The sequence below is a fragment of the Sparus aurata genome, chromosome 14 (genome assembly GCF_900880675.1).
Source record: "Sparus aurata chromosome 14, fSpaAur1.1, whole genome shotgun sequence".
Taxonomy (NCBI): Eukaryota; Metazoa; Chordata; class Actinopteri; order Spariformes; family Sparidae; genus Sparus; species Sparus aurata.
The window spans coordinates 4780733-4795978 of NC_044200.1; the positions used below are offsets into that span (position 1 = coordinate 4780733).

Consider the following 15246-nt stretch of genomic DNA (forward strand, 5'->3'; position numbering starts at 1 on the left):
CTGTAGTAGTGTCCCTGTTCTGTTCAGCTGCCTGTAATGTACGGGCAGGAAACACTAGGGGGCAGGAAACACCACAGAGAGAAGAGTTAAGAAAACCTCAACAAAATACAATCTTTATTCATTATATACATTACATACAATGCAATACTACAAGGCTTTCTACACATTCACTGTATCCACAGAGTAGTGCTCACTGATCTGAGAGTACCAGCCTTTAAACTCGAGTCCCACCCAGGGGTCGAGAGAAGGGCAAGATGGAAAGAAAAAAAAAAAAAGAGAAAATGAAAAAAAAAACAAAAAAAAAAAACATTTCATCCAGCAAACATTGTCACATGGAGGATGTTTACCCTAAAAGAAAAAGTAGTATTTGGCATTGTATTTTTCTTCTTCTTTACAAAAGGTGCTTTCAATTAGTTTTTAAAACACAGTTTTCTTCTGGCACAAAACAAAAATAGATACTACCCAAGCATGATGAGCCCTTATTGTTGTCAAATATCATAAATAATCCCCCGCAAAGCAATGTCATTTTCTAAGATAGTTTCATTCTTTTTTTTTTTTTGCTCTGGTGTCTCTTTTTGTTTTTGTTTAAAAACACTGATCTGTTTAGTTTTAGTCAGTATCAGGGCAGCAGAATTACGGGCAAAATAAACACGGACAGACACATAACACACGTCATGATCTGCCTCCAGCAAACCAACATTAACGTGCAAAATGACCAAATACTCGAGATACGATCGGCAACATCCCACATCATGATTGACTTTCGTCAATGGATGAATTTAGAGAATGAAACGTCTCTCAACTCGAATTTGGAGTGATGGAAACAGGCAGATTATAGAAAAGCCAATAAGATTATCTACAGTGATGGTAAGTACACTAGCAGAGCACCCATAATCACAGAGAACCACATCCTCAGGGGGTCCACATCCTTTTGAGATCAGATATATTATACAATATTATAGTGCATTTGATGGAAAGATCTCTTTCACATAAATAAGCACATTATAAATTTAAAGCCACATCAAAGCAAGTGATGAATCTGTATCTTGTCAATTCGGCGGAGAGCTCAGTTGACAAGATACAGATTCATCAAATGCATTTGATAAAAAAGCATCAGATGTTTCCAGTCAGACTGGGGTTTGTAGAAAAAAAGAGAAGCTTCTGTCTGACACTCGAAGGACTATACCAGTGTGTTTTCTGCTCAGTAAATTCCAGCACACGTGCTTCAAATCATGTTTGCAAGAAAGCAAAAGTGTATTTCTCCAAACTTCTAAGACAGACTTGAAGGTTGACATCCCATTCATGCCTGTACGCTATATAGCCATTTCCACCAGGTGGTTAAGCTTAGCATTAAGACCGGAACAAGGGGTAAAAAGCTCGCCTGGCTCAGTCCAAAAGGTAACAAGATCCACATCTGAGCACCTCCTAAGCAAACTTATCAACACCTTGTATGTTGTTTGTTCAATTTGCAATTTGTAAAACTGACATGTTCTGGTTTTAGAATACACTTCCTGAGGCCCTGTTATTAAATCAGATTATCGCCACACAGATTCTGTTCATGAATGAGCTTTAGAAGGGTCAGAAGGCAGGTTCTGTTGCCTTTTGCCAGAGCAGGCCTGTATGTTTTCCCTGTTAATAGTCTTGAGGCTAAGCTTGGCTAACTAGCTGTTGCTGGTAGCTTAATGATTAGACACAGGCATGTACAGACATGAGTGGTACTGCTCTCCTCAGCCAGCTCTCAGCAGGAAAGCAGAGCCGTGTATCTATTTCTGACATCGCTGCCAGCCTTCCTCTAAAGCGTGATTTTGCTGTTCCGCATAGCTGCTGGTTTCACTTCCCTTTCAGCATCATTTTTACACATTCATTCTCAGAAGTGAAATAGGCAGCCCATCACAGTAAATGTAATGATGATTGTTATTTATATCATATCATATCATCATATTTATATCATTCATTCACGGGACGATCCTGTAATGTAGCTCAGCAGTAACCCATTTGACCTTTAACCTCAACACACCAGTATGGTCCTTTAATTTCAAAGCGAGTGCCTCAGCTGTATCGCAGCAGTGTTAAAATGCCACTGAATAGGGACTCATTTGTCGACTTGTCTGCCCGATTTCAAAGTCTCAGTAAACACCGAGTTTCACTTTGATTACAGATGTGACCCCTCAGTCAATATAAAATTAAATATGATATAGAGATATGATTTTTTTTAAATTTTGCCATTAAGTGACACGACAAACAAAACATCTTTTGAACCCAATTCTGCCCTCTCGTCAAGCTGACTTCGTGACGTCCTTCGTCCTCCATGTTCTTCGAGCTCACAGATAGAAATAGCACTGATCCTGTACATTACACACACAATCTGTACAAATTGAGTTTAACAGTCGTAGCAGATTTGCCAGGGATGTCAAGTCACGCAGTGCTCTGATGTGTCACAGTTGTTGGAGATGAAGGACCGGGAGAGACAATCATTTGTTTCTTTAGCCTGACCAGTGACCGCTGAGTTTTATCGATGGGAGTGATCTTATTACCACCAACAGACAATCCGTTGGCATCTCACTGAGAGTCATGGAAGACAATAAAGAAAACCGACAGTGTGACTTTGAGTAACCAGTGAGCACCAATGAAAACGTCATGATTTGGTGACAGCAGAGGTAAACTTTTCCAGCTGTGAGGAGAGGTCATGGTCATGCAGCCAGACCCACAAACTTCTTAAGTATCCTTGAGCAAGAAACAAATCCTCCCTGGCTACTCTTATGTGACTGAGCCCGACTCTACCTCTGTATGAAGATCTGACCAATGTCTGCCATCAGCCCAGCTCCCGCCCAGAATTAACTTTGTTTTAGTGATGTTACAGCCCAATATGACAGGGCTTTTTCCTACAACTGTGAAATACATTCCAAAGTTAGTGTTGATGGGAAACTTTGTGCAGGGTGTCCCTTCCTCATTTACCACAGTTGAACCAGTGTTTCCCACACATAGACATTAAATGGGTGGGCTGCCTTAAGTTTATTTCACAACCAATTTTAGCATTTTTTATTTGCATTTTCTTATCTGTCGGAGGGACCGACACCATCCACAATATATTAACTAATAGACCATCTGCCGTCACTGCTCCCATCCAGGCTACTGTCAATCACACGTGCTCTGCAGAGAAACACGGAGAGGTAGAGATGTTGCCGTATTACATCTCTCCTGTAAACGCGCCGACTATAATGTTTAACGGAGGTTACTGGCTCGGGTCTGATATAACCTCCCACCCACCCACCCACCACCACCACAGGTACGCATGTACACAGGTACACAGTCAGTCAATCTGTGGGAAACACTGAACTACAAACCAGTAGTTTCACACACTCAAGTATCCTGTTATCAGGAATAATAAATAAGATTGTCAGTGATTAACATCTCAATCACCGACACTGAATAGTGTTTCCTCATGTTCCACCAGCGTTCACCCTTTGCAGGATGAGTAAAGACTTAACAGGCAGACAGTTGTTTGTGAAAATCTTCTGTGTCGATCACAAACAACCCGTGTCTGCCAGACTTCATGCCAGCTGGCCATGGTATAAGTGGTGTAACGCCTGACAAGAGTGTTCATTACATGGTTTGAAGGGATGATGCAGTGGCTATAGGCTCATAATACCCAAGCCTGCTGTCTACAAAACAAAACTATTAAGGGGCCCAACTTGGGATTTTTAACAAACAAAAAAAAAAAAAAAAAAGACAGATATTTCACTAATTCGTGACACTAGAGGAACATCGTGTCTACACACCATGACAAACGGAACAAAAAATGCCTTTTCCCATTCTAATTGTCAAACTGGAATACTGGCACCTGCACTCCACACACACACGCAGGCACACACGCACACGCCAATTTCTTTCAATTCTTTTCCAATATGTAATAAGTCTTAAAAGTAGAGCCAGAAAGTTACTGTACCTGACTTTTTTGATGAAACGGGGCAAAAAAAGAACAAGATCCAGCACAGAATCTGTTCCATCAAAATAGTCCTATATGTATATTTACATATCCTGTACAGCAATAAAGTTAAAGTCCATTAATTGCAGAGGAAATCATCTTGTGTCTTCTGTAGTAAATCCAAAAGTACTCACCAGTTTGACAGGGATAACAACCAAAACCAAGATAAGTTATATTTAGATATATATTAAACTTCATCTCATAGAATTGTTCCTTATTGTCCATACAACACTATAACATTATTTTTTATTTTTTTTTACTCTTTTTGTCTTAGTGTGGGCGTCACAATGATAAATAGGGCATGTGCTATAGAAAAGCAAGCTTACCAAATCATCAAAATGAATGATTTGCAGGATAGATGTTCATATTTTACCAATGGAACAGATACGCCTGTAGCTGTGGAGCGAAGTGGTTTCCTGGATCATGATCACACCGTCCCGTCGTCAAAAAAATGAACAACCACTGAATCTGATCTTCACTTCCACAACAATTGGTCTGAACAGACACATGCTCTTCATCTGTTTTACTCCAAACATGTAGTCGGACACCTGTGGTCGACTGTGGAAGTTTGCGTGGGTACAAAGCACAAATCCAACACTTGAAAAAGGGAAAATCTATGAAAAAAAGATTGTAAACAAATGCTTACAAATCCTCGTTTTTGGCTTAAACGTTTCGGAGAAATAAAATCAAGTGAAGTTGAAAAACACAAGTGATGTTTGGCAGAGTTCAGAGGGCCTATGCATGTGCCAAGAAATTTTCATCAGCACAAAAATCAAAAGGAATAAGCAACCACACCTCAGGTTTACGAGTTTTTCTCATATCCAGATACCAGTGTTGTCTAAGTGGGTGTTTACGACCCTCACCATCTGCTAACACAGATGGATACAGCAGGAGGCTCCACATACGGAGTAATCCCACTAGCAGGGTTCAGGAATAGAAAAATAACTGGTCTCTGTCTCCTCTGTCCCATCAGGTGTGTGGATGGGTAGGTGTCCACTCAGTCCAATGGGTGAGGCGATGGAGGAGGGGTGGGCGTGTCAAGGGTCGGAGCTAGAGCGTGATGAGGTCTACCAGGTTGCCCTTGGGCGGGGTCATGCTGTCAGGAAAGAAGTTGACGAGTGTGTCGAAGAGCTGCGTCCGCTGAGCGTACGTCTGGTCCACATCTGAGAACCCTAAGAGATGAGAGGTTGGGGAGAGAAAGAGGTCGAAACAAAAACAGAAACACCTAATATCAGAAAGTGCTAGGTGCAGCAGAATGGCTGACTTTTGTCACGTTTTCGCTTATTTATTTTTAATTTAGTTTTACACTCAGAGATACTGGGACTAATGATTTTTTTTGACTGGTGGAAATTTGTCGGATACGAACTGGAGATGTTTGTCAGTAGACTCTCAACATTAGATAAAGCAGGTAGATAAAATCTGTGTTTTCTTTATATACGCTATTCAGAATCTTATGAAATGTCATGGATGACACGACTCTAAACTCAAACTCCAACTCAAAATCCTGGACTTTGAGGATGGCCAACTGGAATGGTGAAACACTAGTGCAAGAACAGCATTTTCTCTTCAGAAAGAGTGACAAACAGGGTAGAAGACTCTAACTTGCCTCCACGCCTGGCTGCTGGAGTTTCATTTTTTATTTTAAATCATAAAGGGTCAAAAAGTTCAATTCCGGCCCCCCCTCTCACCACCCTGGTACATCTCCTTCCACAGCTGATGAAAAGAAAATCCTATGGAAAACTGTATATATGTGAACTTCAACGGAATTTTTGACCAGTTGTGGTGAACAGTCTGGCTCTACCTAAATAACACTAAAACAACACATTTACACTACTACCATATTGACCCGAATATAGGACGAGGTTTTTTTCGATGAAAATTATGTGACAAAGTGGGGTTGTCTTATAATCGGGGTCTAACCGTTGACACATGCTGATAGTTGTCTGGGTCGCTACACGACCGCAACAGCAGAGGGCGCCAGTTTATTGTAGAGACGTCACTTACACTGTGGCTGCGGTTATCTGTCAATCACAGCGGAGAAGAAGTGACAGGAGATGAAAAATGGAGAGACGTGGTGATTTCACGGAGCAAAGTGGGTCAAAAGTGGGGCAAGTTAAACGACATCTGAGGCGGAGCTATGATGCTAATTCTAAGATAAAAGGTGATCAATGCAGCGGAGGCGCCAAACAACTGTCAGGCAGCCAAGAAATATGGAGTTATGGAGTGTAACGTCCAAAGATGGCGGGTCCAAAAAGACCGTCTGAAAACGCTAACAGTAAGAGAAAAGCTTATCGTGGTCCTCTAAGCGGCCGCTTCCAAGAGATTGACAGGAGGGTATGTGAGTTTGTTATTGAGAAACAAATTTTGGTTATCCGAGTCTTTTTCTGAAGATTAGTCTTGAAAAGAGGGGTCGTCTTATAATCAGGGTCGTCCTATATTCGGGTCAATACAGGTCAACTGATAATTTGGCTTTGCTGATTGGCAAAACGAATTGTCAAAACCTGCTGATTGGCTGCTAAGCGTCCACCAGTCAGTCAGACTGGATATACATCGCCATTTTGCGCGGTGGTGCCTTAGAGGTCAAGATGACGTCATTGTGTACCTATAATGATTTCCATTTATGTTATTTACACTTCCTCCATTATATTATCAGGCTTCTCAATTGGAATTACTTAATTTAAAGGGTTAATAAATGGACAAAAAATAAAAATCACTCCCATCTGGATTTTTATGGTAGGACTGATGTTCATATATTTATTTAGGTATTTATTCCACTAGAGTTTAAGGCTCAGTGATTTAAATGTATCAATTTGATTCCTCTGGTATTTTTTACTTTTACATACATGTTCACCTAAGAAATTATTAATTTTCTCACAAAGCCATAAAATGTTAACTGTGTTTGATGTTTTAAGCACATTTATCAGCTATTAGTTTGTCTAACTATAGATATTATTTTGGTGTTTAACATTTCAGTCAACCTCTTCTCTAAACTACTGAACTTAATCTAAATCGTGGTCATGTCTGAAGATAAATGTGACGTTTTGTGTGATCAGAGACCAGGTTCTTACCCAGAGGGATGAAGTCAGAGCTAGACTTAAAGAGAGCCGACGGCAGGAGCTGGAACTGAAGCACAAAGCAAATGTTTGTTCAATACTGTTTAATGTGAAAGATACTCAAACAGCCACAGCAGATGAAACTCATGAAGCTGCTGTAATCCTCAGCATACAAATGAGGGCAGAATACACCTTCTCATTGCACAACCAAATGGACAGATGGAGGTTACAAATTACAGCTCCAGTTCTTATGTAAATTGGACATCTGCATAAATCACAAACCAAGATGTTCAACATTCAAATTTTACATCTCAACCTCCATCTCGTATACACACATTCGTATGCTTTTTCTTTCCTCCACATGTGTTGGGTTTTCCTCTTTTCAATCTCTCTCACATGGTCATTTAATTTAGCTCTTTTCTCTAAGCCACAAATATCTTTTTTTTAAACTTCCACTGAAAACCAAACTATTAAGTATGGTACCTCTTTGGTCTCATCGGGGTCTGTGTGGTCCACCGTCAGTGACAGGTCGTTCTGCAGGTATTTTAGTGCACTCAACGGCTCCGATTGGGCTTTCTCCTCAAACCTGGCCAAACAGACCACACTGAAGGTAAACATGCTGCAGTTTCAACAGAGAGACACTAGGTGGCAACAGACACACAGCAGAGATAACCCCACAGCTCAGTAACTCGTGTGGAAGATTCCATTACCTTTCTTTGACTTTCCATTGCTGTCTCACATTACATTAGCAAGTCAAGGTCTCTTCTTGACATATTAATGAGTCCTGAAATGGTATTTTACATTTAAAAGAATTAACTCCTCTACAGTGGCAAATGGAACAAATCAAACAAACATCTAATGGTAAATAAATGGATTTTGAAAAACATCACAAACATCCTCCTGACACAACATTTTGTCCTACTCATACATGAAGTGTCTGACAATTAACCAAGAACAATTTTTTTCATCCATCTAACTTCTTTTAATCTATGTCATTTCTGATCTTCTTTTAGGATCTGTAAAGAGTTACCAAGGAACCATTAGTTAAAAGTTACAATGGTTTCAACTGGGAATGACCTCATAATGTCCTAAGTATTTGTCAACACCAGTTTCTTCCTTGGAACTCAATATCAGAAAGGCTGAGGACACATTGATTTCACCATTTGTTTTTCTTGTTTCCAATATCTTGATACTTGCCAATACAAATGACTGCTCTGATGCCAGCGCATTCATTTATTTGAATTTTGGACACCTCAATGCAGGAAATTGATTGAGATTGTTGTTCTGTGTCAAAAGGTCCAGAACACCAATGATTTTAATCGTTATACTGTTTGGGGTCTGTGACTCATCATTTAATGTGTATTAATCAGTCCATGGCAATACCCCATCTGTTTAAGAATATCAGTAGGGATGCTGAAAATGGGTATCAGTTTATAATATTGGTATATCAATTAAAGACACAGCACATGTTATGATGTGGTGATAAGGCTGTAATTTAAAAAACTAAACACCTGTATTTCCTGATGAGGTATCTGCAGTGGCGGAGCAGGTACTCCTTGGATGGCCGACACAGTTTGAGGGACCAGAAATCATCCAGCCGCATCTTGGGAGAACAAGACTTCCCAGGGTTTCCACCAAACAGGTAATGAACCTGGAAATACACACCAATGAAGTACGCATATGAACCTATAAACCCCAAACTGAATATATTGTAATCTTAAGAAAACTAAATTGAAGAAAATGTGTTTGCTAAACTTAAAAAACTGTAATCACCGTCTTTAGTTGGAAAGTCACACCAAGTATTACATAATGAGTGATCTTTTTCTTTCCTCAGTTAAAAATAAAACTATTTCATGCCCCAGAGTTTTGTTGTGATTAATGCAGCCAAAAGACCATCAAAAAAAAAAAAAAAAAAAAAAAAAAGCAATGTTGCTGGGCTTCGGGTTTGTTTAACCTGGGCATATCAGATTGGTTCAGAGTTGGATTATTTAAAAAGGTCAGATATGCAGTTCATTTTTGGAAGAAATAGTGACAGGTTAGGAGAAAACAACCTTTAACATCTGTATTTAACATCTGAGTCACAACTGGGGTTATAATCCTCTCTCTAATTCTGACTCTTGGCTCTTCACCAGCGTTGTTCGCTGTTCATGCAACAGAAGACAGCTGTGATCAAGAAGTGGAGCCATGAGGTATGTTCACTTAAAATTAAAGTGAAAGTGTATGAAATAAGAGCGTGTGAGAGTGTGCGCTGTGTGTTACCTTGTGCATCTCATCGTAGACCAGCTGGTGTGCAAAGCGTGGACATGGCTCCTCCTCCTGCAGAGCCTTGCTCGGGTTTTCTTTCACTGCCTGATCATTTTTATATACACATGACCTGCACAGGAACACACACACACACACACATTCAAAAAAGAGGAGAAAGAAAACAAATGCTGTTAAACAAATTCAGCTTGTCATGCATGTATACCGCACCTTCCTACACACCAACACACACACACACCTAGGAGAGGGGAACAAGCACACGTCACCATAATTCTGCAAATGTCTCACTGACTTATTTCACTGGACAGCGAGTACAAGAACTGCTACTGAAATCAATGTACTGGAACAGTAAGGGGTGCAGCCTGTTCCTTCACAGCCACTGATCCAAACCTGAAGTGTGCACATACAGAACACGCACGCATGAATGAACGCGCACACACACACATATAATCACATACACACTGGGAACATGCAGTTCCCTGGTGGAGGGATAAGAGGTCAGGACATGCTTTGAAATATAACTCTCTGCATTGGTGAAATTTGTATAAATGCATTGATGAGCGATCGAGAGTGTGTTGTTTTCAAGCATTCTCTCTGTTATCTGTTGTGGTGAACATCTTGGCTACAAAGAGCTGGTGTGAGTGAAATGGATTTCCTGTGTGTGTGCGTGTGTGTGTGTGTTCGCTCCTTGTTGCTGCAGTGGTGGTCACAGAAACCTGTGTGTGTATTTAGCTCTCTCCTACCAGTTGTTGCGTGCAATGTCATAGATCCAGAAGGAGTTGCGGACGTTTTCCTCGCGTTTGTCCTTGTCCTTGCTGAGGCCTGACAAGACGTGGATCTCATTGAGCTCGGGGTCGATGGTGGCTCTCTGGGTAAAGCCCGTCATCGGTACTGTGGAGGCAGAAAATAGCAACGATTACTCAGCAGGGAGGTCAAATCAGAAATTAAAAAAAATGTTCTCCTCCAGCAGATCTGATTCAGCTCAGATAAGAATATGACATTGTTTGAATGAAGTTTACAGGTTAGTGCAGTTTTGTTAGCATGGGGGAGAAATCTTCTTTTATCCCAAAATAGAGAGAAGAGTAAATGTAAAAGAAGCAGAGCTTAAAGAAAACTACTTGATAACATAGCAATACGCCTCCATGGCAACAACTCCCGGCAGAGAAGGAGTGAACGGCATGCAAATGAGGATGGGTGTGATGGAGAAACGCCGACACACACTGTTGTTCTCCTGTTATTTCAGCAGGCCTGAGACCTGCTGTAGGTGTAGCAAGGCAGCAAAAATCACACGAGTGAGGGTTATGTTCATATTTGTGTCAGCAGTAAGAGCAATTCCAGCAGTTCCAGAAGTCACAGCTGTGATCAAATGACTACATGTAAACAATGTTTGTTAGGGCTGCACACAGGGCTCATCTGGCAGTTAGTTTGTTCAAGACTGTGAGCTGCAACAACATTATTTATGAAGATTTCTACTAAATGTACGTGTAATTGAATCATATATTGATGTGTTCCAATACAATTACATTTTGTTTAACAGAAAACCTAATCTGATCTAGTTTAATCTTAATTAATACTGCATCAACAGTTCAGCACAGCACCGACATGTTAAAGACTAATTCCATTGTCTGAAGTCAAACTGAAGAACTTCATTTTCCATTTTTTTCATTGGATTGTGCACAACATGCATGATAATCAGGATAAGCTGCAGGCACAGCATTCAACTGACTTAGTATTAGACAGGGTTTGTACACATTTTTCGAGGTCAAATTCAAGCACTTTTCAAGCACTTTTAACGGTCATTTTCCAGCACCTTATCGCTGGGGTAAAATACATATCTACAGGAATATACTCATGATTACTTTTTTTTACTTTTTAATCACAATTATGTACATTGTATTATGCTGTAAACATCTAAAATGATGTTTCATGATAGCAAAAACTTTAAAAATTAAAGGAGAACACAAAGTTTTATCCAAAAAAAAGGAAGCCACTTGGCGTTCTTCAGGTACACTTGCACCGGGACAAAGAGAGACCTGAGAGCACCCTGTAATTTTCTATTTTGGCATAAACTTTAATAAGATTTTCGGTTATTCATCAAAGTTTTTTAATATTGAACGTGTCATCAGTCCAAATTGCATCAAATTCACCTTCTCCTCAGCCATCCTTCTCTATTGCTACCAGGCTGCATGTGTGATAATACACACACACACACTGATTTTATTTCTGCTTGTAATAACAAAACTATCCAGTCTGATCCCAATGTTGCCAAGACACAGAGTCATAATGTCAAGCACTTTCAAGCACTTAAACTAAAATCCAAGCACTTTTTAGACCTTGAAAACACAACATTGAAATTCAAGCACTTTCAAGGATTTCAAGCACCCGTACGAACCCTGATTAGAGTTAAATACCTGAGGTAACTGCCACTTTAAATGCCAGAAAAACATGAATCATTTAACTAAAAAAAACCTTTCGTGCACAAATTATTGAACCACAAGGGATCATTCCTTTCAGTGTTTGTTTTTAATCTTTTAAAAGTGAATTTCTTTCAGTCTATGTTATTTTGAAAGAGTTATGTAAATGCCTTCTGCAGCGGACACCACAGATCAACAGTAAACAAGGTGACTCAGAAATAATAGTTTAATAGTAAATAAAGAGATAAGATGCTACTAAAGAGATGTTACTTTTTTAGAAATACTTTTCACAGATTTTAACAATATTTGTTTGTAGATTTTATGTCTGTGACTGAAAATACATCTGTTCACTCCAAGTGCACCAAAGACTACATTCTGCCTATTGAACCTATATTTGGATCAAATCTAATGATTATTTAATATTGCTGTTTAGTAATTATTCAAGTGTAAATGATGTGTTGCTAAACATTTTGATATTGACCGATTTTACCAAAACTATCAAGCAGCATTTAGAGTTTTACCGCAAACAAAGAGATCTTTTGTTCATTTCAAATATTAATGTTATTTTACTTGTACTATATTGAATTAAGTTGATATGCAAAAAACCCTCAAAAAGTATAAAGAAGTTGTTCTTCTCATAATGGCATCCCTATCTCCTGAAAAGATATTCTGAGCAACACAAATGTATTGGCACAAAGTAAACGGTTTGCTTCAACACAAACTTGCACATGAAGTCGATTGTAAAGCTAAACACTTCATGCTTTAGTACAACCTTCTGCAACTGGATATTGGACTTCCTCACAAGCAGACCCCAGAGAGTTCAGATTGGCAGTCATACCTCGTCTACGTTAGTGCTCAACAACGAAGCCCCCCCCCAGGGCTGTGTGCTCAGCCCCCTCCTGTTCACACGGTGCACCCATGACTCCACTCTCAGACATCAAGAGAACTCTATTGTGAAGAAGGCGGACAACACCACCATCATTGGCCGTATCATAAACAACAACAGGAGATTCATATTGAGAGGAAATCAACAATTTTGCAGAGTGGTGCACAGAGAACAATCTACTGCTCAATGTCAGCAAAACCAAGGAGCTGACTGTTGATTTCAGAAAGAAGGATACAAAGACACACACCCTATTTACATCAGTGGAGCTGAGGTGCAGCAGGTAAACAGTTACAGGTTCCTTGGAATTACCATTGAGAACCTTCATAACAAATCACCATCCTGTTTTAAAAAGCACAAAAAAGGCTCAACTTCCTATGGAAACTTCGGACGGCTAAATTCCAGGGCAAGATTCTGGTCAACTTTTATAGAGGAGAAATAGAAAGCATCCTGACTGAAAGCATCATAAACTGACATGGATTTTGTAAGGCCCAGGACAGGAAGGCTCAACAGCGGGTGATTCAAACTTTTAAGAACATCATTGGTACCCATCTACGGAGCACCAGTGACACTGGTGCAGTGTGATGTTTGCAGAACCCAGAGGATACCAAAATATGACACCCAACCCAGCCACGGTGTGTTCAACTTGCAATCTGGCAAATGAGCATAAAATAATGTCAAACACATTTACCTTGTACCTTGTAAAAGAAAACTGAGCAAAGCACTGCAGGCCTCATAGTATTAAAACATCTTTAAAACAACCGAGGGCAAAAGTGCAACAGGATGGTATTTTATCCAGGAAGTTTCATAGAAACAGACAGCATACAGCAACTGTGAATCATCAACAGTACTTTCCAATACACAGAGCCACCTCTATGATATGAGTAGTGTCTGAGTCTCTCCAACTGTGCTACAACTGTGGGACAACACAGACAATATTACAGTGATGTCATCTAAATGAGTTTAATCTGACCAAAACTCCCAGCCGAGCTAAGACAGACAGGCAGGCAGACAGCAGACTGTGTAGCAGACGTAAGTTGTCTCGCACAGAGTCGGGGGTTACAGGTCAGCACGTGAAGACCAACAACACGAGACATTGCTGCAGTGCTGAGCCACGGCACACATCAACATGTGACACTGATTATGAGAAAGAGAGAACTGTTTAGGCATGCTCCTTCCTTCCTTCCTGCCAAAAAACATTCTGTTCTTTCTTGCTCTGTTTCACTCGCACACCCATTTGAATTTTTCAATTTCTTTCTCCCTTATTATCACTACATCCAGATTCTCTCCCCCTGCTTGGCTCTGACAGAACAGAGGGTGAGACAGGGGTCTATTTATGCTGTGTTTGAGGTGGAGCTGAGAGTGTGGCATTGAGCTCAGTCAATCTGTCTAACAGGGCAGGAAGTGTGTGACTGCTGTCAAAGCTTTTTAGGCATGGAATCTGTCACATCTGTCAGAGGCAGAGAAGCCCAAAAACACACAGAGCCCATTAGACTCTAAAATGCAGCAGCAGAGATGATCACAGGTTGTTTACTTTGTGTGAGGGAGCCACAGGTTTGTGTTAAACAAAACCCCTGAGGCTGCAGGGCATCTACCCAAAAAACCTCAACCACACTAGTCAGATGGTGGCTTTGAAAGTGACAGCGCAAGGAGTGCCTGATATAACAAGTATTTGGGGAATTTATATTAAATCACATTTTTGGAGTTCCAGCTAACGTTTCATCCTGCATGTAAACGTGCAAGGGAGTCAAAATTCAAGTTAACACAACAGCTTTTCATTTCTGTTGTTTTCCTGCCTCAATATGAATCTGTTTTTCTACAAAAAGGTACAACATGGGTGCCAGTGTTGAAATTATATCAGACACATTCAAATTTGAACGGTTTAACCAAAACATGTTCATATAGCCTTCATGAAGCATTCTTCCACTACACTACACTCTTGGAAGATTGGGCCTCATTCATGAACCGTTCTTACGAACAAATTTGTTCTTAAGTCCCACTTACGAGGATTTTACGAAAATTGTGGCATTCATGAATTTAATCCAAGACTTTTTTTTTCTTAGGCAAGAACAAATCCTACGAACACTCAGGAGTACTCTTACGCACATTTCAGTGCTGAAATGTTGGCATGGTTGTGTTTTCTTCTCTTGTGTAGTTCAATAAAATGCAATATTACAGTGATAATTCTGTCATATTTATTCATTTATTTATTTATTTCATATTTTTGGTAATTTACAAAGAATTTAAATTCCAAAATAAATTGAATGTACCAATGATTTAAGATAAATCAAGTAAATTGGAAACATGCCATCAATAAGTAACCCCCCCACCCTATTTATACGTGGCATTTCTCCATCCAAGGCCCGCAAAACAATGGCATATATATTGCTCCTGCGGCTTTCATCAATGTAAGAACACAGCTGCGAACAATTCTGAGGCTTACGAACGGGTTGGTGAATCTGACTTAGGGTTTTCTTAAGGAACCTCTTAAGAACAACTTAAGAAAGAATCTAAGAAGATTCTTAAGAAGATATTGGTGAATGAGGCCCATTGTTATCATGCAACATACTAGCCTAGACTTCTGCTGCCCTGTTAGCATAACCTAGCTTAGCCTACCCAACCTCATAAACTGTAATCATTCAATCTAGT

General features: G+C 39.9%; 1 protein-coding gene across 2 annotated transcripts in view; it reads right to left on the reverse strand.

The window, feature by feature from the left end:
• Positions 1–86: 86 nt before the first annotated feature.
• The window catches only part of mkln1 (muskelin 1, intracellular mediator containing kelch motifs), a 29113-nt gene continuing 13953 nt past the window's right edge, over positions 87–15246 (reverse strand). For both annotated transcript variants that reach the window (XM_030439471.1, XM_030439470.1), the window contains exons 13-18: positions 10044–10191; positions 9298–9412; positions 8550–8689; positions 7522–7624; positions 7054–7108; positions 87–5157 (exon numbers count right to left, since the gene is read on the reverse strand). In XM_030439471.1, coding sequence (XP_030295331.1) covers positions 5036–5157; positions 7054–7108; positions 7522–7624; positions 8550–8689; positions 9298–9412; positions 10044–10191 — 683 coding nt within the window. In that variant the 3' untranslated portion in view covers positions 87–5035. The remainder of the gene's footprint in view (positions 5158–7053; positions 7109–7521; positions 7625–8549; positions 8690–9297; positions 9413–10043; positions 10192–15246) is intronic.